Here is a 25,458-nt window from a genome sequence, read left to right on the forward strand (position 1 = left end):
TCCAAAGCTGTCTACTGTCAAGTAAATACCACCCCAATTGTGAAATATTTTACCCCTAAATATACAGTACCTCCCCCCCAGTTGTATCACTTAACAACATTGCCTTTTAGATGTTCTGTATGACTTTCAATGGACTGTAGTTTGTACAATGACAAAGTCTTTATTCATCGGATATAATATAAGTCTGTGACTCATTTCATCACATAAAGTCTCCCTGGATCCCAGACTAACAAGCTAGACGTCCGGCAGTTAAAACTGACCTCAGTTCTGTTGTAAAACTCATATCGGAATTGTACTTCATTTATGTGTTGTGCTTTTAATGAACTTGAGTGAGTGACTGAAAAGTGCACTACAGATGGAGGCCCATTTCAAACCTGCTGTCTGTTTGAAGCCCTGGTGTGGAGCCCAGAACCTGAATGATAAACATACACCAGCTTCTGTTCTTAAGACTTTGCAGAAAAAGGCATCTGACAGAAACACATTTTCTTTTTCTTTTCGATGAACATGGGAAGTTGTTATTTTAGAAAACTTGTTTTTTTTTGGTCATTATTATATCAAATGAAAATGATAAAACCTAAACCTAACTATACACTTTGGGGGTTTGCACACGCAACAGAGTTTGCTCGTTTTGAGGAAATGCACTTTAAACTGAAACATGCCTACCAATAATACAGTTAGTGATAAAAAGATAACACCGAGTTGCTCCAAACAGCTATTTACACGAGACACATAATTAGGCCTGTTTTGAAGATGGCACAGGGGGAGGAAGAGGTAGTTAAAATGGCATTGTTGATTCTAGAGCACAGACGTTTGGACCAGTCTATAACATTTTATCCCTTGCGATTTTCCCCTCTGAAATGAAAGTGTGTCAGATTGAACGCTTATTTAATGTGTTGCCATTGTAAGACATCTGGATGTGTTAATGGCCCAGGAGCAGGCAGGAGGCAGTTTATAGACCCACAGTTGGGGGATGAGCGGTCTGATGGGGAAATGAGCCCGTACCGTGCGATGCACACAGTGACACATACATGAATACACATTGGTACATTAAAATGATTTATATTTTTTTGTGAATCACATTATCACAATATACTCCTTATTTATTAGACTTTTAGTGTTAATTATTCAGCATATAAAACAAAGAAATATGTGCAGAAAAATACACTGCAACTAATCAGCTCCGGGACACTGGTTGAAAATGTTTTCCCATTGAAACTACTGTAGGGAGTAATGAAAACAGAATAATTATATCTAGAATCTGATTGTTGTCATCATATAAATCTTTATTAATTCTTGTGGAAATATTTTCAGTCACAAATTTATAATTCTCATTATTAAAAAAAAAAAAAAAAAAAAACTAAAAACAAAACAAAACTGAAAAAAACTAAACTCTCAACTTCATGGAGTGTTAAAGTTCCACTGTATTTTTCCATGATCCGAGCTGCTCCTTGTGCATGACAAAAATGTCTATTTGAATGTTTATATATATATATATATATATATATATATATATATATATATATATATATATATATATATATTAGGGGTGTGAATTGCCTCGTACCTGACGATTCGATTCGTATCACGATTCACAGGTCACGATTCGATTCGATACCGATTAATCCCGAATTTATAAGTCGATTGTTGCGATTTTTTTTCATTCAAATTTAGAAAATACTAATCAGTAAGCTTGTAGAGTGTAAGATTTATATGAAAATGTATTATTTATTTATCTGAAATTTCAGTCTTATAGAGGTTGTAATCTGTTTCATGTTTGAACAGCATTAAAATAAAATATTAAGGCTTAATGTTCCGTTCATATAACATTCTTCCATGCTCAAGGTGTGAATCCTAACCCGAAGTCAGACGTTTTGTTGAATATTTTTCCATTAAAAATGGAAGTTTAAAAATCAATTCACACACACACAAAAAAAAAAAAAAAAAAAAAAAAAGGCAATGATGATAAGACATTGAATCGGTAAGACTACCGAATGAACAATTCTGAGCGCTTAAATTAAATTTTTTTTTTTTTAAAATAGATTTTTTTTTTCGAGATTCGAGAATCGCGCGATGTAGTATCGCGATATATCGCCGAATCGATTTTTTAACACCCCTAATATATATATATATATATATATATATATATATATATATATATATATATATATATATATAGCATTTATAATTTGCCATTTGTCAATGTCATTTCGAATCTATCATGTTGAAGTGGAAGCACAATAGTTGATGCACCGTGTTAAGAGAGTGTGTATGTACGTTTGCCAAAGAAAATAGTAAGACGTGAGATGGCAAGAAGCATGTCTGAGGCGAACTCCACTTCACACCAGCTGCTGAGCACACACACTCAGATAGATCACTGTGCACTTCATCTGCCTTCTACTTATGATAGAGACAAAAAGCATGTGAGGGCCAACTGTGATGTGGACTGAAATTGCAAGTTGAAGATGGTGTCCATGTGTTTGGGTTACTTTCAAGTGGTTTGGTTTGTGTACACTCTAGCGTTAAGAATCCCCCAGTAGTTGTTTGAAAGATACCTAGCCGTAAATCTTTACAGTCATACACTCGTTGACAAGTTGTGAGTTACAAAAATTTATTGGCAATATAAAAGTAACATGCATCAAATGCATATCTAGCCTATCAGTAAAGTTTAGTAGAATATGTGGTGTTTCTACTATCATGGATGGATTTACTGTCTGTAGTAGCTGTCTTGGCTGTTCCAGTTATGCAATTTACTCGTGTCCCTCAGTATTGAACAGCATCTGGTGGAGCTACAGGCCAAAATGGGAGACGTACGTGCAGGCGAACGTCCGCCCAGCCCGACGGAGTGCCTGCAGTGGTTCAATCTCAAAATGCTCAACAATGTCAGCACGGGACACCAGGAGCTCATGTCCTTCTTCACTTGCTTGGTAATCACAATATTGACACTCACTGATGGAGAATTTAAAATGAATTATTCTGAAAAACAATCTGATTTTACAGATATTTAGACTGAATTTACTCTTCATAAATCGTGCGAAATATTGGCTTGCTTTATCAGAATGAAATAACAGTTTTGATTTGCAAAGTCCTCTACATGTTGAATCTTTCAAAACATTTCCATTTGTGAATTTATTTAATTTTTGAAAAGTAAGATTTCATTAATTTCGAGAGTGAACATGAGGACAATTTTAAGACTTATGATGATTGATTATTTCACCTATCATTGAATTATGTTAAATTTGAAATTTTCACTAAAATAAATTTTGCTTTGATGCTTTCATTGGTATTCAGTTTTGCAATTTAGCACTAATAAATACATTTGAATCTCATTTGCAACCAAATTCTCACATTTGTGGGAGTATTTTTGCATGTAGTTATAAAAAAAAGTTTATTATTATTATTATTATTATTATTATTATTATTATTATTATTATTATTATTATTATTATTATTATTATAACAGGGGATGTTGTCATTTTGTTTGAAAACTCAACAAAATATCAGTATAGAGCATGCCCATTAGGGATGCAACGATAAGGGCAATATCGTAATATTGTGATATTAAAACTGCTACAATATCGTCGTCTTCATGTTCACAATATTTAAAGGGAATACATCTGTGAAAAAAAGTCAGGTTGATTTCCATTTCTGCAGTTCTAGCACCCTCTGGTGGCCAGTTTATTAGTGCAATTTAAGTTTCATTTGGGATGTTTTGGCCCTCTGTTTAAAATCTATGCTAATTGTCAGATAAAGAGGAACGTAATATGCTTGTGAAGCAAGTCAATATGTGGAAGAACTCAATGTGTGCGTGCATTAACAAGTAAGCGCCTCAATATTGTTATTAGAAATTGTAGGTGGTTTATATGCATTGCTGTTATTTACAAAAGCACAATATTGTGCTTTTTTTATATGAGCTCTTCTTTTTTTTTACAATATTGTGACCTTTTTTAAATATCGCCAACCCCCCCACAATATTGTGATAATTATCATATTGTGACCTTCATATCGTGATAATATCGTATCGTGATGTTTGGACATGGTTACATCCCTAATGTGCATGCATGGCATGTTTTTGGGCTAATACTTTTTTTGGAGAACATGTCAAACTATTAGTGGAGTCTTGAGTCTTTTTTTTTTTCTTTCTTTCTTTTTTTTCTTTTTTAGCAAGATTACCTGAGGTCAAAAGAGGAAGGAAGAGAGGACGCAACACTTCATCTATTACTAAACCTCTCATCCCAGAGGGGTATTTGCTTCCCTTGTACCCCATCTTCATCCTTGTCTTTCTCTTGTCAACTCCTTTCCACTCCCTTTCCCTTGATACACACAGTCAAAGATGATTCTACATCCGAGGTAATATATATTCTGTATATTGTCTAACTTCCTTGCCAGCATTACTGGGTAGAATGATTTGTAAAATGAATATATTGAGAGGCTAAACGCCACTTTGCTTGCATTTTTTTGTTTAAGATCCAGATAGCATGGGAAGATGTCCGTCTTCAGCTCCGCTGTTATCTGTTGAAGCGGCTGTCTACCGAAAGCCCAGCGACTCGAGGAGTACCCTCCTTGTCCGTCACTGAACGAGTCCAGTGCCTGCAGCAGCTGTGCTTCTTGTACCCTGAGTGTGAAGTGCTCATTCATTACCAGGTTACTTGTGACATGTGTTTTGGAGCCTTACAACATGAACGTGTGTGCCTAACAGGTTTTTGAAAACGAAACAATTATTGTCTATATGTAGGAAGTAAGAATACCTGTGATGTTAATTAAATACATATGATTATAAATAAATAAATATATAGATAAATTATAGATCAATTATTAGATTATTATTTTTTTATTATTAGATTATTATTAGATAGATTATAGATAAATAAATACATATATTAAATACATATGCCACAACTAAAACAACAAGATTAAATGCATATATACATATATAGAAAGTGTTCAAAAACACTTTATAAAAGTAACATTGCCAGCTAGATTGTGGTAATACTAGAGCTTGATAGTGGTAATGCTAGAGCATTATTATTGCATAATTTTCAGTTAGACCATACAGACAGCTGGGATCTTGACCTCATGTAATACGGTGAAGCATTTTTGTGTTTCCAGAAGCCAAACTGTGAACATGCTATGCTATAAAATGTATATACATATACATGTTTTCTTTTGGCTTTCTCTATCCAGGGACTAAGAGGACAAACCATGTTGGCTCTTCTGCACTCCGCCATGTCTTCCAATCCTGGTGGTGTAACCGGCTTTGACAGAGTGACTGCGGCGTTCCACTCGGTGGTCCCAGCTTTCACCCAGGCCCTAACGGAAGACCTCCACGTCCTTCCGAGAGTAGTCGAGCCGAATGCCATCTTGAGCTTCGTGAATGCATCCTACCTCCGCCCTGTGGCGAGTGAATTGTCCTCCCTGATGGAGAAAGAATGTGAGACAGCCTTGAGGGAGAACACTCTGCTCCGCAGCAAGATAAAAAGATACTCATCTAAGTCTCGAGCAACAGTTGGTAAGCACTAAGCACTGTTTTGTACTCCTCTTTTAACACTGTTGGGTTCATTAATTATTTTCTCTTTGTTTGCATCCTGTTTTGAGGGGTTTATTTAGATGTGCTACACCACTTTTACTACCATCATTGTTAACCTTTAAAGGTTTCTTCTCTTCACCTTCACTTTTCCATTACATTCCAACTGTCGTGTGTGAGGCCCTGAGCCAAGATCCTTGAAAGTGATTGTCAGTAACTATTCCCATTGTAATTGCTTTCCTCCTTCCTATTTGACTCACTCTCCTCTCTTCACCAAGCAAGAGAGTAGTGCAGCACCTCTGAGGTCAAGGCTCCTTCGACTCAAACTACTTCTAAACACTTTTAATTCACGTTTAATCTTCCACAGTAAAAGACTAGGGAGATGATTGTAAGTACTGTGAAGCATATCCAAGGTCAAACCATGACACTGTGCCACCATCTTCACTAATAGGCCAACTCCATTCAGGAGGACACGAATGAGAAATTAAACCCAAACCATCCTTCCTCTTCCAAGTTGTGTTTTGGTCTTATAGGACTGAAAGAGTGAACAAAGAGTTGCTGCCTGCAATAGTTTTCTGTGCAGATTTGTGAGTGGTAGAAAATTTAGAATGTCAGTGTGATGGCACTGACACCGATGTCATAGCCTGAGACTAGAGAAGAGTGTACTTTTGATACTTAATTCCCTGCATATTCCCTTTGTTTCATATTGACTTATTTAGGACTTGCTGATGGTAAGGCTATGCCACAAAAAAAAAAAAAAAAAGAAAAAAAAAAAAAAAGAAATCTAAAGCATGTGAGCCATTGTTTACTTTTTCAAAAATTGTGCACATGTCAGTTTCCCTGTGGAACAGCGCGAAAAGCGTCTTTACATCTGCCATTCTTGGATAAACACGCCGGCAGCCTTGCCTCGCCTTTTCCCTCTGTCTCTCCCTCTCTCTTTGGTTTTCGCCTTCCCCTCTGCTTAAACGTGAGATGAGAGGAGGCAGCCAAGATAATTGGCCATGCGTCAGTCGGCCTGTTTGATCACGTAACGTAGCGGAGGCTACACACCTACGTGCCGCTCAACAAACCGTCAAATGTAGCACCGGAGGCAGAACACGGCTCCAAAGGGAACGAGGGACCTGTGTTGTGCAGTTTTGCTTGCGCTCAGTTGCGCTGTTTGTGTGTGTGTGTGTTTAACTATCAGCTGCAACACAGCTTTGAGGGCTACAGCTGGGATTACATTTTGTGTAATAACCCTCCCCTTTCTTTTACCTTCCCCCAAAAAGCTTGAGAACCCCCCATGTTCACCACCCAAATGCCCGTGGTCCTTATTGAGCCACAGTTTGAACAGCGATGCATAATCTGCTTTCACACTTCACTGTCTATACTGTATGCTACGCCCATAATTGTCAAGACAATTACGGCTACGGTAACACAAAATGATTCTATTTTCATAAGCATCCGATGGCTCTTTAGATCTCACTGTCCTCCCCTGCTGCGTTATTGTTGCTTCCTGCAGTGGAGGCAGGCGGTAGGTATATTTTGATAAGAGCCATGCCTGGGAGACTCTGCAGGCTCCCAAGGGAGCAGCGTTGTCTGTAGCATCAGCCACTGTCAAACCACTGAACCATTTAACAGCGTTCAACGGCAAGATCTGCCATCTCTTTTTAACCCTACTGCCTCAAAGGCAGGCGCTGACATTGTACCTAGACAGATGTGAAGGCTTTAACTTTCACGAGCAACGCACACTTCCCGGAGTCTGTGTATGTCCTTTCATATCTAGAAAAAGGAAAAATGTCCATATGCTGTATTAGAAATAAGGTCAGTATCAACCTGATAATGATACCTGGTAATAGTACTTTGCCATCCCTAATATCTATGTTTAAAAAAATAGTATTAAGGTATAAAAGAATGAGGGTATGATGAAGTACACATAAGTGATTATTGATTTTCATGTACAAAGGAAAAGTAATGATAAATAAAATTTATTTATTTGTCTATCCCCAAGAGCAGTGGCGTGTAAACTAAGCTCACTAAATGCCCGGGGTGAACGGCCATTTTCAATGCCATCGAAAATGATTATGTTGTCGGGGGATGGTGCAGACAGAATTTCTTAAAGTTGATTAAATAGGTGGACATGTATGAGTGCATGTCGGTATTCAGTCGCCTTTGATCAAATGTGACCTACTCAGAAAATTGCCTGATAGAGAATAATTTTCTATCTATTAAAAAAAAAAAAAGTATCATTCGATTTCCAATTGGCATTTCAGTATGCATGCATGGTTACATGAACATCAAACACATTCTGTACAACTTCCCTGCATGCACACATCGCATTTATTTCCGAACAATAGTCCACGGGGTGAAGGCGAACTTTTAAAACACTTTGCAACCCCATTCTGATAGAGCTGATTTGAATTCCACTTTCACTAATTTCCCCGTATGACGATGTTGGCAGCTCCCTATAGATAAAAAATGAATTGAGTTTGAACATGTACAACGAGCACATTCACCCCCAGCATATACTCCCCCTCCGCCTCACCCTCTGTCGCTCTTTGAACTCTTTCTTGGTGAAAGCGCAGCAGCCTATTCAGTGGGGAAAGAGGTTGTGTAGTGACGTGAGGAAGCTCGGCTGAGTCGCTGCCTGGCAGTGGAGGTGCTTGTGGGGATTGAGGCTACTTGGGAATGGCGTTTGTTAATATTTAATAAGAGCAGCTCCTCACTAGATCATATCTCTGGCTGAGTTTATACACACTGTCAGCCGGGGACGTGCAACCGCATCCTGCCATGTAATTATGTGCGAGCAAAAGGGTGGGGGTTCTGTGCAATTTCTATGCACACCTGCACATGTGTGTGTGGTGCTTTCGGTTTAAAGATGTTTGTCTATCCTGGCAGGGAACGACGAGGCTGTTTTCAGTAAGTTGAGTGAAATCATAGAAAATTATCTTTCCCAATCCGTTGGGATGTGTATTATGTCTGCCATTTATTTTTGCCCTCCATGTGACCACAATGGGCTTTTGTGCATTACTTTTGAAAACGCTCAAGGATATGAACACTTTCCTGGTAGCTTCTATTGAGAGTGCAATGACAAAAATGACTAGCTTATCGAGAGCAGCCCGCACGTTGTGATAAAGAGTCTATCTGGTTCACAGAAGACTTGAAAATAATAATGCAAGCAAGGGCACCGAACAACTATTTTTTAATGAAAGGCTCCCGTAGCCAGACAGTGCAAATCCTCTGCGTTCTTCGTGCAGGTTGCTTGGGTCAAGTCAAGCAGGAGAAATTGGCAATCCCATCACACCACAAAGAGAAACAAGGACAGTTAAACACATGATAAAAAGAGTAGTTGTCATTCTCATATATTTCTCTCCTGTCATTCTTAACCTATTACAATACTTATTTTCACACAAGCCAACTTAATACAGATATCAAGTATTACTACAGTACCCTTCTGTGAAGGACAGGTAGCTTCCTGTTGCACCCTAGGTGGGCAGAGCCCCAAGGAAGGACCACCAGGGCTTTGGTTGCTGTGTTTGTGTGTGCGCGTGCAAACTGTCGGCATCCATATTTGGGGATCACAGCAGGACGGCTCCCATAATAAGGCTGTCTGGGAGAGCAGTGGGCCGGAACTGACAAAGAGGAGCCCAGCTGTCACAGGGCCTAGCGGGCCAATCCACTGTGGCTTATAGCCTCCTTCCACGCACTTTCACCCACACATAAACACACGCGTTCATTTACAGGTGCACCCAAGGCACACGTAGTGCTCTGCTTGACAACTGGTGATATGATTGCACAAGGTTGGATACTCAGCAGGACACAAGAATGGTGTGAAAAAGCCGAAGTTGGATATTGTAGCCACTTTTAGTTTCCCAAGTTGCTCCGCATTAAGGCTGTTCTGCGAGGCTGCAGTCTTGTAAATTAGGAGGGTTGCACCGATTGATCGGCCGGGATCAGGTTTGGTGCTGATTTCCTTAATTTTGGGGGACAGGTGATGGGCCGATCCCTCAGAATAAAACCAATCTTGTCCACCAATCTCACCTCCCTCCACAGACGTCTGTAAAGTTGGCCACTGTCCTCTTCTGTTGTGAGATGACTAATATGATTCCTTCATTTTATCTGTACTTAATGCGCAGTTCAGAGGTATTGTTCAATGTTGTACAATAAAACAAGATTGGAACATTGAATGTTTAAGCTGCTGGTTATGAAAAAAAATCGTGTTCGGCCATCAATCAGGTCATACTTTTTAAAGATTAGGGATTGGCCAGAAAATTGTGACCGTTGCAATATTAGACATGCACTTATTTAAATTGGGGTGCACATTGACACCAAAATGTACTTTGTTTATTTTCCCCTTAATAGTTGATTCCGAATTATGGAGTTTGACCTGGAAAGTTGGAATTCCTTTTTGCCCAGATACAGTATAGCTGGCATCTATGAAGGAATTTATATAGTACATAATACACCTTGAGCTTTTATTTCACATGGTGGGATAAAATTCACTGGCCTTTATGAGCTGCTTCTACCTCATTGAATTACACTATGGCTAAACATGCACCAGATATCACCTGTAAAGTGCACGCATCACACGCCCATTTGCCCAATGTGCTAGATGTATAAAAGCTAGTGGGCAGTGTGGCAAGAGGGGGTCAGAACAAACTCCCGGTGGTCCGATTTACACATCCAACAGGCAGAATGGGAGAAAGAGCCAAAATGGGGAAGCGAGTGTGAGACGCTATGCTGGAGAGAAATTAAATCAGTGGCCAAATTATTGCATGATTGCCCATTCCCCAAAGACTTGGGTATCATTTGGTAGAAAGTGTCTCATAATTGGTTTTCGGCCATGTCAGACACATGCAATTCCCTTACTAATGGCTGTGTTAGGGAGAACTGGGCCTCATGGGTCACAGAAGGACAGAAAATAGCCAGACGGCAAAAAGCATACTATCTCCTTTCCCTCCCTCACATAAATGTGAGTGTATGAGAGAAAAGAGCGAAACGCCAAGAAAGGGGAGTGTGTTGTGAGCTAAGAGGAAATGAAGTGGCAATAAGTGCAGCCAAAGGGGAAATGCTCTTCATCGTGAGTTTAATACATCAGTCTGGGGATTTGGCAGCCCGCCACACAGCAATTGTTTACCTTTTTGCTCACTGGTTGCATCTGCTCTGTTTTGTAAACGGCATTAAACTATTCGCCCGTAAACACCGGAATCAATAACAACTGCTAAGGGAATTCCCTTTTTCCCCGCTTCTCCCCTTCCCTCTCTTTCTCCGTTTCCCTCTCACCACCACCTCCTCCGCTCTCTTCCTTCTGTCTGTGCTCCTTGCCAGTCAAGAGTAGTTTGTGTGTGTATGCTAGAGAGGATGAGTATGCGTGTGTGTGCTATTGAGCTAGTGGTGGAACCCACAGGAGAGGCAGACGTGGAGAAGACTGATGGCTCGCCAAAAATACCTGCTCTGTTTGTTTGTTTGTTCCGTTTGTATTACATTGTCATTGTTAAAAGCTAAAAAACTGAGACCGGACACGCACTCACAAATGCTCTTCCCCATGCACATACTGAACTATTATATGTCACCTCTGTAGTTATATATAGGATAATATAGGGAAGCATTGATTTTTGTCTGCAAGAACATCATCACATCGTGTGGATGATCTCTATTATTTAAAGATATTTTTTGCCTGCTTTGAGCAACAGCCGTCCCTCATTGATTCTTACCACATTGACCTCTGGCTGAACCCTTCTGCCTGCTCGTGCCCCGAGTCAGTCGGCTCTCTGGGACACGCTACTCACAATGCTGTATGACACACCTGGGTGCTTTTAAGCACACCCTCTCCATCAAGCTGCTTTGAGAGCTTCCATTTGCCCTCACTGTTGTGACAAAGGTATAATGAGGTTTAGATGGCAGTGTACTAGACAGCTATGGCTATAGGGCTATTTGGCTGGGAAGACAACAATAAATACTGATATAGCATGGCTAGCTGGAGGAGAGGTGGGGAAAAGGGCCCTGTTAAACATCAAGGTCAAGGACAAGTGGAATATTATGTGTGTTGCTCAAGGAGGGTGCTAAATGGACTTGGATGCTGGGAACCATGCTACTGGTATGATACTCTAGAACAGTGGTTCGTTACCTGGGTTCAATCAAATCCCAGGGGATTGGGGACTCAGCCTATCTATGCACAGTAAATACTGTTGAGTAAATTTCACTCTATTTAGAGTGGGACCAAGTAAGACTCAGGGGTAGAGTCACTAAGAATGCGCGTCCGCTAATGGCGCGAAATATTGCACCACAACTGCACCCGCAGTCTGCGCCCAGTTACCCACCTATTCACTAAGGATATTGCTCTAATCATATACACACGCCCACAAAACTGACAGCTGGGAGCAAAGTTGCGCCTGATTTACTACACATGGCAATGGATTTGCGCCAAGAACACGGTAGTATAGTAACAGTTGCGAGAAAGATGACATCAGAAAGCGAGGTTGGACCGAGAGTAAGTGTTTTCCTCATTTAGAGCCATTAAGCTGTACAGAGAAGAGAGGACGACAATGTCGTCATTCATTCATAAAGTACAAATTATTGGTACGATCATTTATTAAAAATATATTTTCAGAGGTTGATGTATGCATACAGTATGCATCTGGCATGCTGTATGCATGCATACTGGTTTTACAGTTGGAGTGGCATAGCTCAGGTGATAGTGTGGGATTCTCCCAAGCTGAAGGTCCCTTGAGTGACTTTTATTGTTTTCAATCTTTATTTTACTCCCTTAGGAAGAATATGTCCTATTTGAATTCACACATACTGTATAACAAAACGCATGGGGTTCTGCAGGGTTCAATTCTGGGGCCTCTGCTATTGTCATTGTATCTGCTGCCCCCGGGATCCATCTTAAGAAAACGGTGGTGGTCGTTTTAATTAAAGTGCTCGATAAATACAGATTTGAGTTGAATGATGGCAGTCAGCACCCCAAGTGCATAATTTGAATGCCAAGATGAGCAATTCTAGTCCAGCACAACTATTCCTTAAGCTATGTAAGCAGATGGAGAATACAAGAACACTATGCTTTCTGTATTCAAAGAGAGCCAGAGTCGATGAATCTCCCTGTTCATTTTTTTTAAGAGAGAAAAAAAAAATCACATTTTATTTTCAATAAAGAAGGGAGCATAAAACTGGTGGGGTGCCTCCAACAACGTTGAGAACAACTGCTCTAGAAAAGGTACCAGCGTCGGAAGAAGTGATGGTTAAAAGATGGTACATTCTGATTAGTGGTCAGGCTTTAGAAGTAATTTCATAGAATCCAGCCACTCGGTCTGCAACGTGTCCCTGCCTTATCCATTTTGGATAGTTCACACTCACAAGCTCCAAGTTGATGCGTTGGTGTCTTCACAAATAGACATGATTGGTGTTGCGTGCATGAATGTGCGAGATGGTGAGGCAAAGGCAAGCACGTGGGTGTCAGCCAGGTCACGCGTGTGCACATGCAGCACGCGCACATTGTCCCACCGGACCCCATTACAGAAGAGTTGCCGAACAGCAGACTCATGCAGTTTAATTGCACATACACACCAATGCGGCCGCACACCAAATAATCATTCTGGTATTCACACGCGATTTTGTACATGCCTGCACACACACATGCACGTAAATAGATGTGTACACTTAGAATTGCAAACACCAACACACTACTTGAGGTCGGGCTATATTCCGTGGTGGCCACAGTCTGGTTCTAGTATGGCAATTATAATCCAAGAGTGACATGTGCAAATGTGTGCCAAAGTGTCCTCTCTAAATTAAGTTATTCAAAATGACCAGCTTTACATGCACATAAACACAGCGTGCCCACAAACCCTCAAAACCCTCACAAACATAATCTCATAATCATGCAGACATCATGAGCGGGTCAAACCTCAAACGTGATTAAGAGATGAACTCCTGGGGACAGTGTGTTGTCATATTGTCAGATTTTGTTTAACAATGTGGCAAAATTACATTAGGATCCAGGGGCTGTGATGTTACAATTATCTGCTTTTTCACCCTCCCTCTCAATCATCACAGCACTTTGAGAGTCAAGGCTAATGCTGAGCTCATCCAGTCCCAGATGCCTTTGCAATGGAGCTCATTTAGGCAAACACAAAGTATTTGTGCATGTGTCTGGGAGTATGGCAACACATTTCCCCGCCACCCATTCTCCCGCTTAATGCGGAACATCCCCCGGGTGATGTGTTTGGCAGCCTCCAAAATGGGAAATCCATATTTGCCAAAGGGGTCATTGTCGGGTTAGAAGGAAAAAAAAAAAAGTTTTGTACCAAGAGAGATGGATGTGCATGTGTGACTTGGAGGGGGTGCCGAGTTTTGCATATTTTCACTGTCTCTTTGTTTATGCGGTGCATTGGGAAAACATGAATGGGTCGATATTTATAAGAGGTGTCGTGCTAGGCAAGGCTGCGGGTTGTGGGTGTTTTCTGATGAGCGCATGTCAGAAGCCTACTTTCATGAAATTGTTTATTCTTTACTGAACTGTAAACTTTAGCGCGGCTCTCAACTTCTCTGTATCTGTGTCAGTTAAACCTCCACAAACACTTCATTCTCTCAACAGCGCCAATGGAGGCTCCCATGAAGAGTAGAAGCTTCAGTTTGACCTCCCACCAGTTGAGGGCCTTAACCCAGCTGGCCTGCACATTGCTGGCCTATGAGAACAATGTCAAAGAGATGGTCACCAACATGGCCTTCATTAATTGTACAGGGGAGGCTCACTGTGTAAAAGGTAACATGCCAAAAGATTCACAATAATAAGTAGAGATGTTCAATACCACTTTTTTTTTAGACTGATGTCATGGGTAATTTTAATACATGAATACAGCCCCCCCAACCAAAAAAAATAAAATAAAATAAAATGCATAATTAAAAAACGAAACAAAAAAACATGTAGGCTATCTTATATTTCTTTAAAATAGCATGAAATTAACAGCAATTTTCTATATTTTTAGTTTGTAGTTCCTGAGGTTGTAAAATGGCTGTTGGCCGCCATCGCGAGTACTGATACCTTCAAATATGGCCGGGTATTGGAAGATACTCGCCCATCCCTATAATAAGTGACATATATACTTCAATACCTCTACATATTTCCAAAAAGAACATTTCATTTTGATGCCAAGAATATTTTTCCATTATTACCGGTATATATTCATTTTATATACAATAAAAATATGAGCATTGTAAAATATAATAATAATCATCATCTTAATAAACATTCGTAAAATAATTTAGTCATGAAAGTGTAAATTCAGATTTTCTTTTTTCTAAAGCACATTTCCCACTGAGGGGCAAATAGTTGTGACACTGCTAACGAATGTTGATGCCACATCAGGGTTCGCTCAAGAATCGCAGCCTTTCCGAAATGTTCTCTAAACAATCTTTATAGTCTTTCCTGTTTTGAAACCAAATTTCCTTGCAACAATTTTGATCATGTTGAAAAAAAAGATTGTTTAGAGAACAAGTAAGACTGTTTAGAGAATGTTTAGGAAATGTCGCGACCTTGCATGAACCATCATCTAAAATCAACATTCGCTAGCATCGCGCAAACGGAACGTTCATCCCTCAGTAGGATATGTGCTTAACTCAGACTTGCCGAAATGTCGTCCTCATTTGATTGGTTTATTGAAACTACCTGATAATGAACACTATTGTCACCTACAGGACTGGAGTAGAACTGTGTGATTTAGGGCTATTCCACAAGAAGAATCAGTTCTTTTTATTTATAGCAGAATAAATTTAAAATGACTCTCCGTATTATTGACATTAAACTTGGAGGAAGGGGTCTACCGGCTTTATTCATCAGCCTTGGCAGAGGTCTGGGCTCTACTGAGTGCCATTCTAGCTGTCTAGAAGGAATTTATTTGAGCTTGGAGTTTTCTCTTTATTATCCTTTCTCAGTTGAACTCTCAGAGCATAGAAATAACTGAGAGCTTTTTTGGTGCATGCCATAATTTCCATAAAGGTTACATTTATAAAAACAAGACTTGCAGAAAGGCTCAATTTACTGAGAGGTAAACAGCCTTTAAAGGCCAGTTATCCAAGTCATTAATTCCAGGCAATCAAATGGCTTAATTACCAGAAATTCATTAAACGGGCTTAAAGGTCAAAAAGTGATGTGCTGGCTGCTTCCTCCTTCTTCCATTCCATGCACTCGTGTTCGCCTAAATTGCCTCGCCTGGGGTCTCACTCTTCGCCTACTGATTAGGATACTCTGGCCTTGATGTGCATGCTTTTTAATTGCAACCCAGCCCAACATCTTGTACGCTTGTCTCATGTCACCCCTCCACACATACTCACACACACATCCACATAATATCCCCTCCCGGAATTACCCCTTCCAGACTGTAGTTTATGCCATCTGGGTTGAATTGGATTCTAAACCCTGAAAATTAGACTTGTAACGGCATCGCCATTAGCCTCTACCACCTGTTTCTTGCCCCCTCCTTTGAGCTATTCTGCTGATACTCTCTGGTTACCACATGCCATTTTGACCAGTGGGTCGCATTGGAGCAATGGAAATGACATTTCGTATATAAAGTTGATTTCATGTTATACCTTGGGAATAAGTCATAAGCATGCAGCACGTCATTACAGTATAGCAGTCTGATGCCATTTTTAAGTAGGACATTTGATCCTCCAATGAGGTGTTCATGCCATCATATAGACTCTGACAGTTAATTTTATATATATATATATATATATATATATATATATATATATATATATATATATATATATATATATATATATATATATTTATATATATATATATATATATTAGAGCTGTCAAACGATTACATTTTTTAATCAGATTAATCACATCGGAGAATTTTGATTAATCATGATTAATCACTGACTTAAAAACGTTTTTTTTTCTCCCTAACATTTTTGCCTGCTGTACACGCTCATCCTGCTTTTTCTAACAATTAATTATTTGCATAATTTAAAATGGGAAAAAATGACCTACGGTGTATGTAAACATTTATTAAACGCTTTACTTAATGCATGTAGTTATGTTTATTGCTCAAACTCCAACAGCTACCTTTAATGTAACCATCCACTGTTGGCTAAAAAGGATCATCTGCGGTCAAAATTAATTGTGTGATTAATCAGTAGTAATACAATGATTAATGCGATAATTTTTTGTGATTAATTAGTTAACGCTTTAACTTTGACAGCACTAATATATATATATATATATATATATATATATATATATGTATACTATTTTTGTGTACGGCTGTGCAATTAATTGAAATTCAATTATAGTTTCAATTATTATACTCCACAATTACAAAATCAGCATACTCATTAAAAAATAAATAAAAATAAAATAAATGAGTATTAATACTACATTTGTTAAGGTTTCGGCATGGTGGAGGACCCAAGTGCAGGAAACAGGGAGGTGAGGCAGGCTTCCGGATGTAAGGAACAAAAAGGGGTTTTATTTCAAAAGACAAAAACAGAAGACTCGAGACGAATAGTGACACAAACAAATGATCCAACAAAGAGTGCAGGGAAGGAGGGAACTAAATAGGAGCAGACTAATTAGACAAATGACAAACACCTGGACATGACACAAGGGGCAGGCGGTGCTGATTGGAAGACAAGAGGATTGGGATGATGAGTTCAATGACAAGACTAAACCAAGACCAAACCAAAACCGAACCAAACCAAACATCCATACATCCATCCATTTTCTTTTTCTTTTTTTTATAAATTTTAAAATAACTAATTTGATATATATTTTTTTTATCCAAAAGGAACTTGCATAATATAGTGTTTCAAATAATTTTATGTCTTAATAATTTTTACGTTTAAACATTTAATTTATTACCAAAATAATCGGGATTAATATTTTCTTCATAATGGAGCAGCTTTATTTTCTTGTAGGCATCTTGAAAAAGGGTAAAGAAGAGTCAAACATGACCGGATTAGGCACGACATTCCCAACACCAACATTTCACACATCAGAGGTGAGTTGTGTTATCCCTTTGTAAGAACCTAAAAAGACTCACATTATTACAGGTATTCAGAAGTAACAAGATGTACCATTTGTCTCTTTTACAGGTTTTAGAGTTTGATTGGCGGTCAGCCTTTAATGGGCTGGCTCCTCATATGTCTCACTGTGTCAAAGTGGTGCTGGAGGATGTTTGTTGCAAGAGTCTTCAGCAGGAGGAAGCGCTCCATTCCTTGGGCCACTATACACTCTTGCTGGAAAATTTAAGTGGACACGGGGGCATCAATGATGGCCACAAAAATGTCACTGCTGGCAACTTGGACACCTACTCAGAGAGAGACACTCCTACAACAGTAGCCAAGGTACACCTCAAAGCATGATACGCTTATCCACTGCCTGTATTTTCTCATCACACCACAGCTCTAGCCACTATTAACACTTTTCCATTGGCAAATGAGGTACTATTTCTAGTATTTGGTCAACCAGCATTGACTCAACACCATATGGATGGTGTCAACAAACTGGTTTCTAATTTGAGCAAATGTGTAAATGGTGTGTTTGCATAGCATTGTCATACATGCTAATGGTAGCTTACCCTTCCTGTTTGTCAATCTGGCTGTTGCAGCATTATACACATTCCATTAGATTTCTTTGGGCTTTATGTCCACCTTCCTGACTTGTGTTTATTGACACCTCTAAGGCGCTGACAGTATTTGTGGGTCTCATTGTTTACGAGTGTCGAACTTTGCCTATGCCTCCGGAACTGTACAGCACATTTACATGTACAGTAGGTCAATGTTTTAAAGATTAGAGCCTTTCACCACAAAGGTTACACATGCATGCATTTGCATTCACAGAGAGACAGCCTGATAGCAATGCTACATATACTGTATATTCAATACGTTTTGCTACAAGAATCTTCTCTTTCCCCTCAGTTTTGTGTTTCAGTGGTTGATGAGCTGGACGCTTTGCTACCCCTGGCAGCTGCCTGCAGGGACGGCTCTCTGCTGGAGGTTCGATCAAGCTTTGTGGAGGCGTGTAGCCGTGGAGCGTTGGCTATGCTGGACCGTTTAGAGCAGAGAGCGCTAGAAGTCCCATCCACTCTCTCACTGAGGAACCTGCCTGCTTTGTTGGCCACTTGCATTTACGTGCTGCAACGACTGGAACGCTACCATGCACGACTGAAGGATTCAACCGCTAACTTAGCTAAAGTGTAAGTAGAAGGTGTATATGTGTATGTTACATAGCCTTCCAGTGAGAGAGAAACAAGTGTCGTGTTTTTAATGTATGAGATGCGTCAGAAAAAGAAAAAAAATCCAAATCCAAATAACAATCTATAAGTATATTCCCTTTCAAATAACCCTCCTGGAGTCTCACACACTCCCACAGTTTTCTCTGCCATGTTGTAACTATATTACTTAAGGCCTTGGGTTAACATTGTTAGCCAAGTCAAAGCTAGATCAAATGGATTGTTGTTTCTTCTAAATGATCTAGAAGCTGTAAAAAATAATCTATTAATGTAGAAGTAATCAATTATCAAATTAAGCAAAAACTATTTTAACTACTGAATGTCTTTTTTAGCCATGCTTTAATTTAAAATTGTCCCACCAATTCTCTGATTTCAGCCTATCAACAATAATTGTTCAATGATTTCTGTAGTCCTTCATGAAAGAACATTGATTAGCTTCTGTGTTTAGTCAAAATAAGATTGTTTGCTAACATCTGTTTTTATTTTGGAAAACAGTGACCGAACCACAACATCAATCCTTTATTATTATTATTATTATTATTATTATTATTATTATTATTATTATACGAATATGAACGCAATCACTGTTTAATAAAACAGTAATCAGAGGGAAATAAATGCCTTTGTAATACACTTTAATGCAAAATTAAAATTAATCCGATTAGTTGATTAACTGATTCAATAATCGATAGATTAATCAATTCTAAAAATATTGAATAGTGACAGCACTATTCGATGTAAGCCTTTGAGGAACATTTGAAAACAAGATGATACATTTAAGATTCAAAGCAAGGGTGCAGAGTTTGAAAGAAAATGAAAATGACTGACAAGTGGTAATGACACCCATATTGTGTCTACATCTGGTGAGTTTTTATGCCTCATAATAACACCTTAACCTTTGCCCCTCCAAAGGCATCATGCTTGCCCTCCACGCTCCTGTTTTTCCACCTCTGGCCCTATACACCCCTCCACCGACACTTGGCCTGTTCCCCTTCTGGCTCATAAAGTACTGTTCCTCTCTTCACCCATCATTCCCCCGTTTCCAAGCTTCCTGCACCCCCTGTTAAACTCTCACCTCTTTCTGGAAACTATCAAGGCAGGCAGATTTAAAGGAGACAATATGTCAGGCTGAACTTTTACAATAAATCAGGTGTGTTCTGCCCTCCTCTCTTCCCAGGCACTTGAGTCTGCTGCCTGTCCAAAAGTACCAGCAAGCCGTTGAGGCCTTGAAAGACCAATTGAGCAGCTATTGTATCCAGGTTTGTTCCACCTGTGTGCTTCAGGATGCGGAAAGCCACCACTGGGCTGACTCCAAACCCTTTTATGAGGTAAAGTTGTTTGATGTGAATGGATCTTGACAAAAAATGGAAAAGATTGAATAGAATCAACTGATTTTCTCACTTTGTAGTGCTAATTTTTTCCTCCTTTTGTCTTTTTGTCTGCCATCATCACACACAGTGTGAAAAGCAATGATTTTTTTTTTAAATCACTGTCTGCTCCTCATTTTAGCAATAGTACATAGTAAATATTTACGATGAGTCCTCTAAATTCATACACAATACATTTTTTTTTAAAGATTTTTTTTAAGGAAATCATGGAAAAGAAACACCCCATTCCAGAAGTAATCTTGTCACTATATAAACTGTAATTGCCAGCCCAAGCAATGCTTTAACTCATTTGCCACATATAAATAAGTTCCATTTCAAAAGTTCTAAGTGTCCCAAAGACGTATTTATGCGTATTTTTTTTAATGCTACAGAAGGCTTTAAGACAGCCTCTCAACTGAAAACAACGGTTGCAGAAATGGTAGTTATTACATAAAAGGCCATCAGGTGGCAGCAGAGCAAAGGAGATCAACCAGGGCCATGTTGACTAATAGCTCAATTACTCACAGTTCTAAATAGATTTGTGAAAAATGATGAAACTTAGCTGTATTCTAATTCTAATTGCTGTAAGACGGAAACAGGTAGAAATAAACTTTTTGTTTTCCTGATGAAAGAAGAGACTCTTATCTTTTTTTGTGGTAGGTGCCATGTTTTTATAGCAGTAGAACACAATATTCTGTGGGCCTTGCAAAATCAGTCAAAATCCAGTAAGACAGCTGGGAGTGAAGGGAATTGCTTCAGTGGAAATGTCTGGGAGTGAATGAGTTAAAGAGGACATTTAAAAAAAAACAACAACAAAAAAAGGTCACAAGTGTGAAAGCTAATCACCAATAAAATGCTATGGAATAATTTTCTTTTCTTAGTGTGTGTGATTTTTTTTATTTTATTTTTTATTTTATGACTTACAGTCACATTTTGGTTTTATTCATATCAATATTAAAAGTCTTCTGTACATCGCCATGTGACTCCGATTCCGTAGGATTTTAGGAACCCTCTGGAGATTTCCCTGCATCTTCTTTTCATTTTCCCGTTGATTCCCACCTCCCCTTTCTCACCGAACCTTCTACTATGAACTTCCTGAGAACATCTGTGGCTTCCACGCTACCCCAGGGGCTCCATGGATTCAGGTGTCTGAAGTCTGCAGTCTACAGTGGGACTGTCTGGAAAGTAGCAAAAGGGCCCCTGTGACTACCTTCATGCCCTTAAACCAATCGAAAGCTCCCCTCTTTCCTTCTATACGCTGCTTGTGCCTCTTTGTTCCTGCCTGCTTCCCCGGGTCAACGGTGTCGGGCAGACCTGCTGTGCGCAGGTGTGCGCTTTTTGTTCAAGCATGCCTGCGTGTATTTGTGCAGATGAGTGCTCGTGTGGGTGTGGAGAGGAGAACCACAACTTCCAGTGTGTGTGTGACTGTGTGTGTTTATTTGTCAAGTGTGAAGATGAATGCATCAAATTTCTCTCTACGTGCTTTGGCTCTCTTAGAGCTCAGTGCAGCACCTTCTTCCAACTTGCTTTTGTCCTAGAAAAAAAGTTATTGACACGGATGAATGATTAGTTAGAAAATACTTAATGTGATATATTAACACATTCACTGCCATAGACGGCTTTAGACGTCAAAGATTCATTTTTTTCCTGCACACGCAATAAAACAATGTGCAAAAAAGCTTTTTCGTTATGCATCAACTTGGTATTAAAGCAACAACAGTAAATTGCAGCGTTTACTACACATAGTTTAAAAAAACAACAACTTTTGTGTAGTCTCCAAGAATATTCAAAACATGCGGATATCCAACTTTAACACATTCACTGCCATAGACGGTTTTAGACGTCAAAGATTTTTTTTTTTGTCCTGGACTGGCAGTACAGAAGAATAATGAAAAAGGATAACTGAAGCCAAAATGCTAAATTTCAACAGAGAACGAGTTTTGTACATCAAATTCTATACCCAACCCTCACATATGCTGTTAACTGCAACTGGATCCTGTGCGTCTGCATTCGCTCTCTTGGGTCCACAGGCATAGGATGGCTGCTTAATCCCGGACATTGAGTCCGGTCACGCTCCCATCAAGCACAGATCCCTAAATGACTTGCTCCAGGAAGGAGAGGGAGAGAAAAGAAGTAAAATATGAGATCGATGAAGTGAAGTAGGAACAAAATGAGAATGACTGGCCTGAAGAAGTGGAGCAGTTTTGACAGTATGTCAGTCTGGTGCGCCACGTATAGTACAATGGCTTATTGTTTGACCGTAAAGATGAGGCGTCTCCTCTCTATCCTTGTTCTCATTTTTCTAAGAGAAGGTATCAATTTCACCCTTCGTCTTTTTCAATGTGTGAGTGTGATGTGTTCTCCAGTTCAGGACTAAAATCCCAGTGGGAGAAGAAACCAGGTGCAGAGTACAGGTGGCCTAATGACTGAGACGTTCTCCCACCTCTCCCTTTCTTCTCCTTTCTTTCCCTCATCCTGTTTTCCTCCCTTTTTGCTTTTTTTGTTCTTATGTGTCACTGTCAATGACCACCTCACTATATATCTTCATATTTTAACCTTCCTTTTTCTCCCACAGGGTGAGCGCTGCTCCTTCTCGGTGCAGATGTGGTTCTACTTCCTGTGTGGTCTCCGTAGTGATCTGTGGGCTGTCCTCCCGCCACAGTTGGCTAAAGAGTTGCTGGGCCAGGTGTTATCAGAGACCTTACAGGTGCTGGTGCAAAGATATGCCAGGGCCCAGCCTTCATATAAGAGACACCTGCAGATAAGGTGCTTTTTGTCAAAAGTATTGTACGGTGTATCCAAAAAAATAGTATTTCAGGTGTTATTAATTCAGCAGTATTGCAATATTGCAGGAAATTTTCTATCCCGACTGCAGTTTAGCGACAGTTTGAGACGGTTTATGACCGTCATTCAACTCCAATTTGCAGTATAATTTATGTTTCAGGTTGTTGACCATCATAAGCTTCTGAAGTTGGTTTGAGTAAGGTAATAAAGCTAAAGTAATCATTTTATTTATGTTGAAGATATGTTTTGTTGGGGCTCTATATACAGCATTGGTAGTATATTGTTGTTAATAAATTGTTAGTTTATTTTTCTTTGTTGAGGTCCTTGATAAGCCCGTATTGGTTTCTACATCACATTCACACGTGTTGTATTTATATTATTTATTTTTCACTGCCATATTTGTATTTTTTTAAGATTCTGTGTAAATAAACATAATAAATAAACAAATGTCACTGAATGTAGCAAACTAGCTTTGCACAAATGCCTGCTCTAGGTTACATCATATGTCTCCAAGTTGCATCATATGTCAAAATCCTATTTTGACGAACTTTCCATGGGTAACGCTTAATTGCTCCTTTTGGAACAGTGTGATAGCCATAAAGCTTCTCAAACTGGCACTGAGCTGCAGTCAAGGACAACAAAACTTCTTGCCAGGCGGCAATTCAACAGCACTGCTCCAATGAAATGCTGGTGGAGCATAAGTAAACCAATTATATGTTACAAAACCTGCAAAGACTGAGATGTCAATTGCTAATGGGCTCAATTATGTCTGAATGATACCTGTTTGTACATAACCCACCACCCTACATACACCTTTGGGAGAATGGCTTGATATCTGCCATTTTTTCTTTTCCTCCCTCCATTTCCTTCTTAGCGAAGATCTGGGGGCACTTTTTAGCAAGTCCTGACTCCCAACAGGCTTTTTCATCCTGTCTCCCTCTGTCGGGCCTTTTTTTTTTTTATGGTTCTTGGATGTGTTCACCCTGTTAGTGACATTTCATAACTATGGATCTACAATGATAAAATGCATCCCCTTCCATACAGTACATTCATACATTCACTGTTTCCTTTCCATGTGTGCAAGATGTGACATCACAGCAGTGCTGCTCTTCGTGGAGCACCTGATGTGGAGCGTGTGTGAAAGTCCTGAGGCCTTTCTCCGCCGTGACCCTTCGTCTGCAATCACCATCATAGCGGGCGGATCGGACTGGCCCTACCAGATCCATAGCTTGTGTGAACAACTCCTGACAGTCCTCATCATTGGCACAGCGCCGCTAACTTTGTTATATAGGTTTGTATGTTGCAGAATGTTACCTATTAAAATGTTCAAAGTTAATGTTTGAACACTCTCTTTTTCAGAACATTTATGAATAATGATGTGCATGAGTCAAAGCCAGCTCAGTTGGAAAAGCCTGTGGTGCACTGGCTGAACGCTTTAGAACCAAACATCTTCACAGAAGAAGCCATAAAGTATGTATTGAATACAATCTAACATGCACCTAATCCAAAGGGACCAATACACAGTTTGAGAATGACAAATAAATTAGAAACATATCACAGTATGATGTAGTTCTACACCACTGCAAAATTCAATTAAAATTATAAACACATTATTAAGTTAATACGGTAAATCTCTGACAGTGCCAAATAAAACATTGTTTTGCATACATGTTATATATTCATAGTTTCACCTGCTGCATGCTTTACAAATACAACAATGCACGCTGCAAAACAACCATCGCTGCTGACATTGCTTTATGAGGTCTTTACACATCAGGCATCGACCATATACCGCGGTGTGTATGTGTACATGTGATCATATGTACACACGTGTCTAGTTACTTCCCTGACCTCCAAGGTGCAGTCAATCACTCACCCCCTCACCCTTGACTCCCCCCTCCTCCTTCCATGTAATCTCCCTCACAGCCAGAGGTGATGTCACTGCGTGCTGATGGCGCACAAATCAAACTAACCCCCGCACTTGTGCTCCAATGTACTGGCGAGCGGGAATTAGTTTATTTTTATGACCTCTTTATTTCTTTGCTCCCACCTCTTTGCTTAGCGTGCAACGGCGCCGGGGGGCCTGGCGATGGCCTGAAGCCAGACCCACAACATACTCGACTGGGACTCGGAGGCCAAACCCTCAGCCCATAAAAAAAAAATAAAAAATGGAAAAACATTGTAATGATTATTAAGTGAGACATAATTGCAACATGCATTTATACAGTATTATACAGTACAGGTGTGCCTTATGATATGAGTTTAAAGTCAACCTTTTTTTTTTTCCCCAATAATATGCTGTATGGACCCCCACTAGTCTAAACATGGTATTACTTTGGTTTTATGGAATATGAGTTAATTAGCAAAATCCACCCATTTTCTTCATCTTGGGGGACAGCCATTTTGCCACCTGCTGTCACAGTTCCTCAAAGCTCAGGTAATGATCAATCACAGTTCAACTTAAAAAAACAGGTGAGCTGTGATTGGCCGCTGCCTGACATGGCCAAAAATGTGTGGATTTTGCTGCTGAACTCTTAATCCATTCATGCATCCATCCATCCAT

The 25,458-nt window shown here is 39.6% G+C and overlaps 1 protein-coding gene across 3 annotated transcripts in view; it reads left to right on the plus strand.

Annotated features, from left to right (window-relative positions):
* The window catches only part of kiaa0825 (KIAA0825 ortholog), a 126,317-nt gene that overhangs the window by 9,791 nt on the left and 91,068 nt on the right, over nucleotides 1-25,458 (plus strand). For all 3 annotated transcript variants that reach the window (XM_077522937.1, XM_077522938.1, XM_077522939.1), the window contains exons 3-14: nucleotides 2,765-2,924; nucleotides 4,162-4,347; nucleotides 4,465-4,641; nucleotides 5,182-5,506; nucleotides 14,097-14,264; nucleotides 17,429-17,511; nucleotides 17,606-17,857; nucleotides 18,431-18,708; nucleotides 19,922-20,072; nucleotides 22,687-22,877; nucleotides 23,980-24,186; nucleotides 24,255-24,365. In XM_077522937.1, coding sequence (XP_077379063.1) covers nucleotides 2,765-2,924; nucleotides 4,162-4,347; nucleotides 4,465-4,641; nucleotides 5,182-5,506; nucleotides 14,097-14,264; nucleotides 17,429-17,511; nucleotides 17,606-17,857; nucleotides 18,431-18,708; nucleotides 19,922-20,072; nucleotides 22,687-22,877; nucleotides 23,980-24,186; nucleotides 24,255-24,365 — 2,289 coding nt within the window. The remainder of the gene's footprint in view (nucleotides 1-2,764; nucleotides 2,925-4,161; nucleotides 4,348-4,464; nucleotides 4,642-5,181; nucleotides 5,507-14,096; nucleotides 14,265-17,428; nucleotides 17,512-17,605; nucleotides 17,858-18,430; nucleotides 18,709-19,921; nucleotides 20,073-22,686; nucleotides 22,878-23,979; nucleotides 24,187-24,254; nucleotides 24,366-25,458) is intronic.

This window comes from Festucalex cinctus, chromosome 5 (assembly GCF_051991245.1).
Source record: "Festucalex cinctus isolate MCC-2025b chromosome 5, RoL_Fcin_1.0, whole genome shotgun sequence".
Classification (NCBI taxonomy): Eukaryota; Metazoa; Chordata; class Actinopteri; order Syngnathiformes; family Syngnathidae; genus Festucalex; species Festucalex cinctus.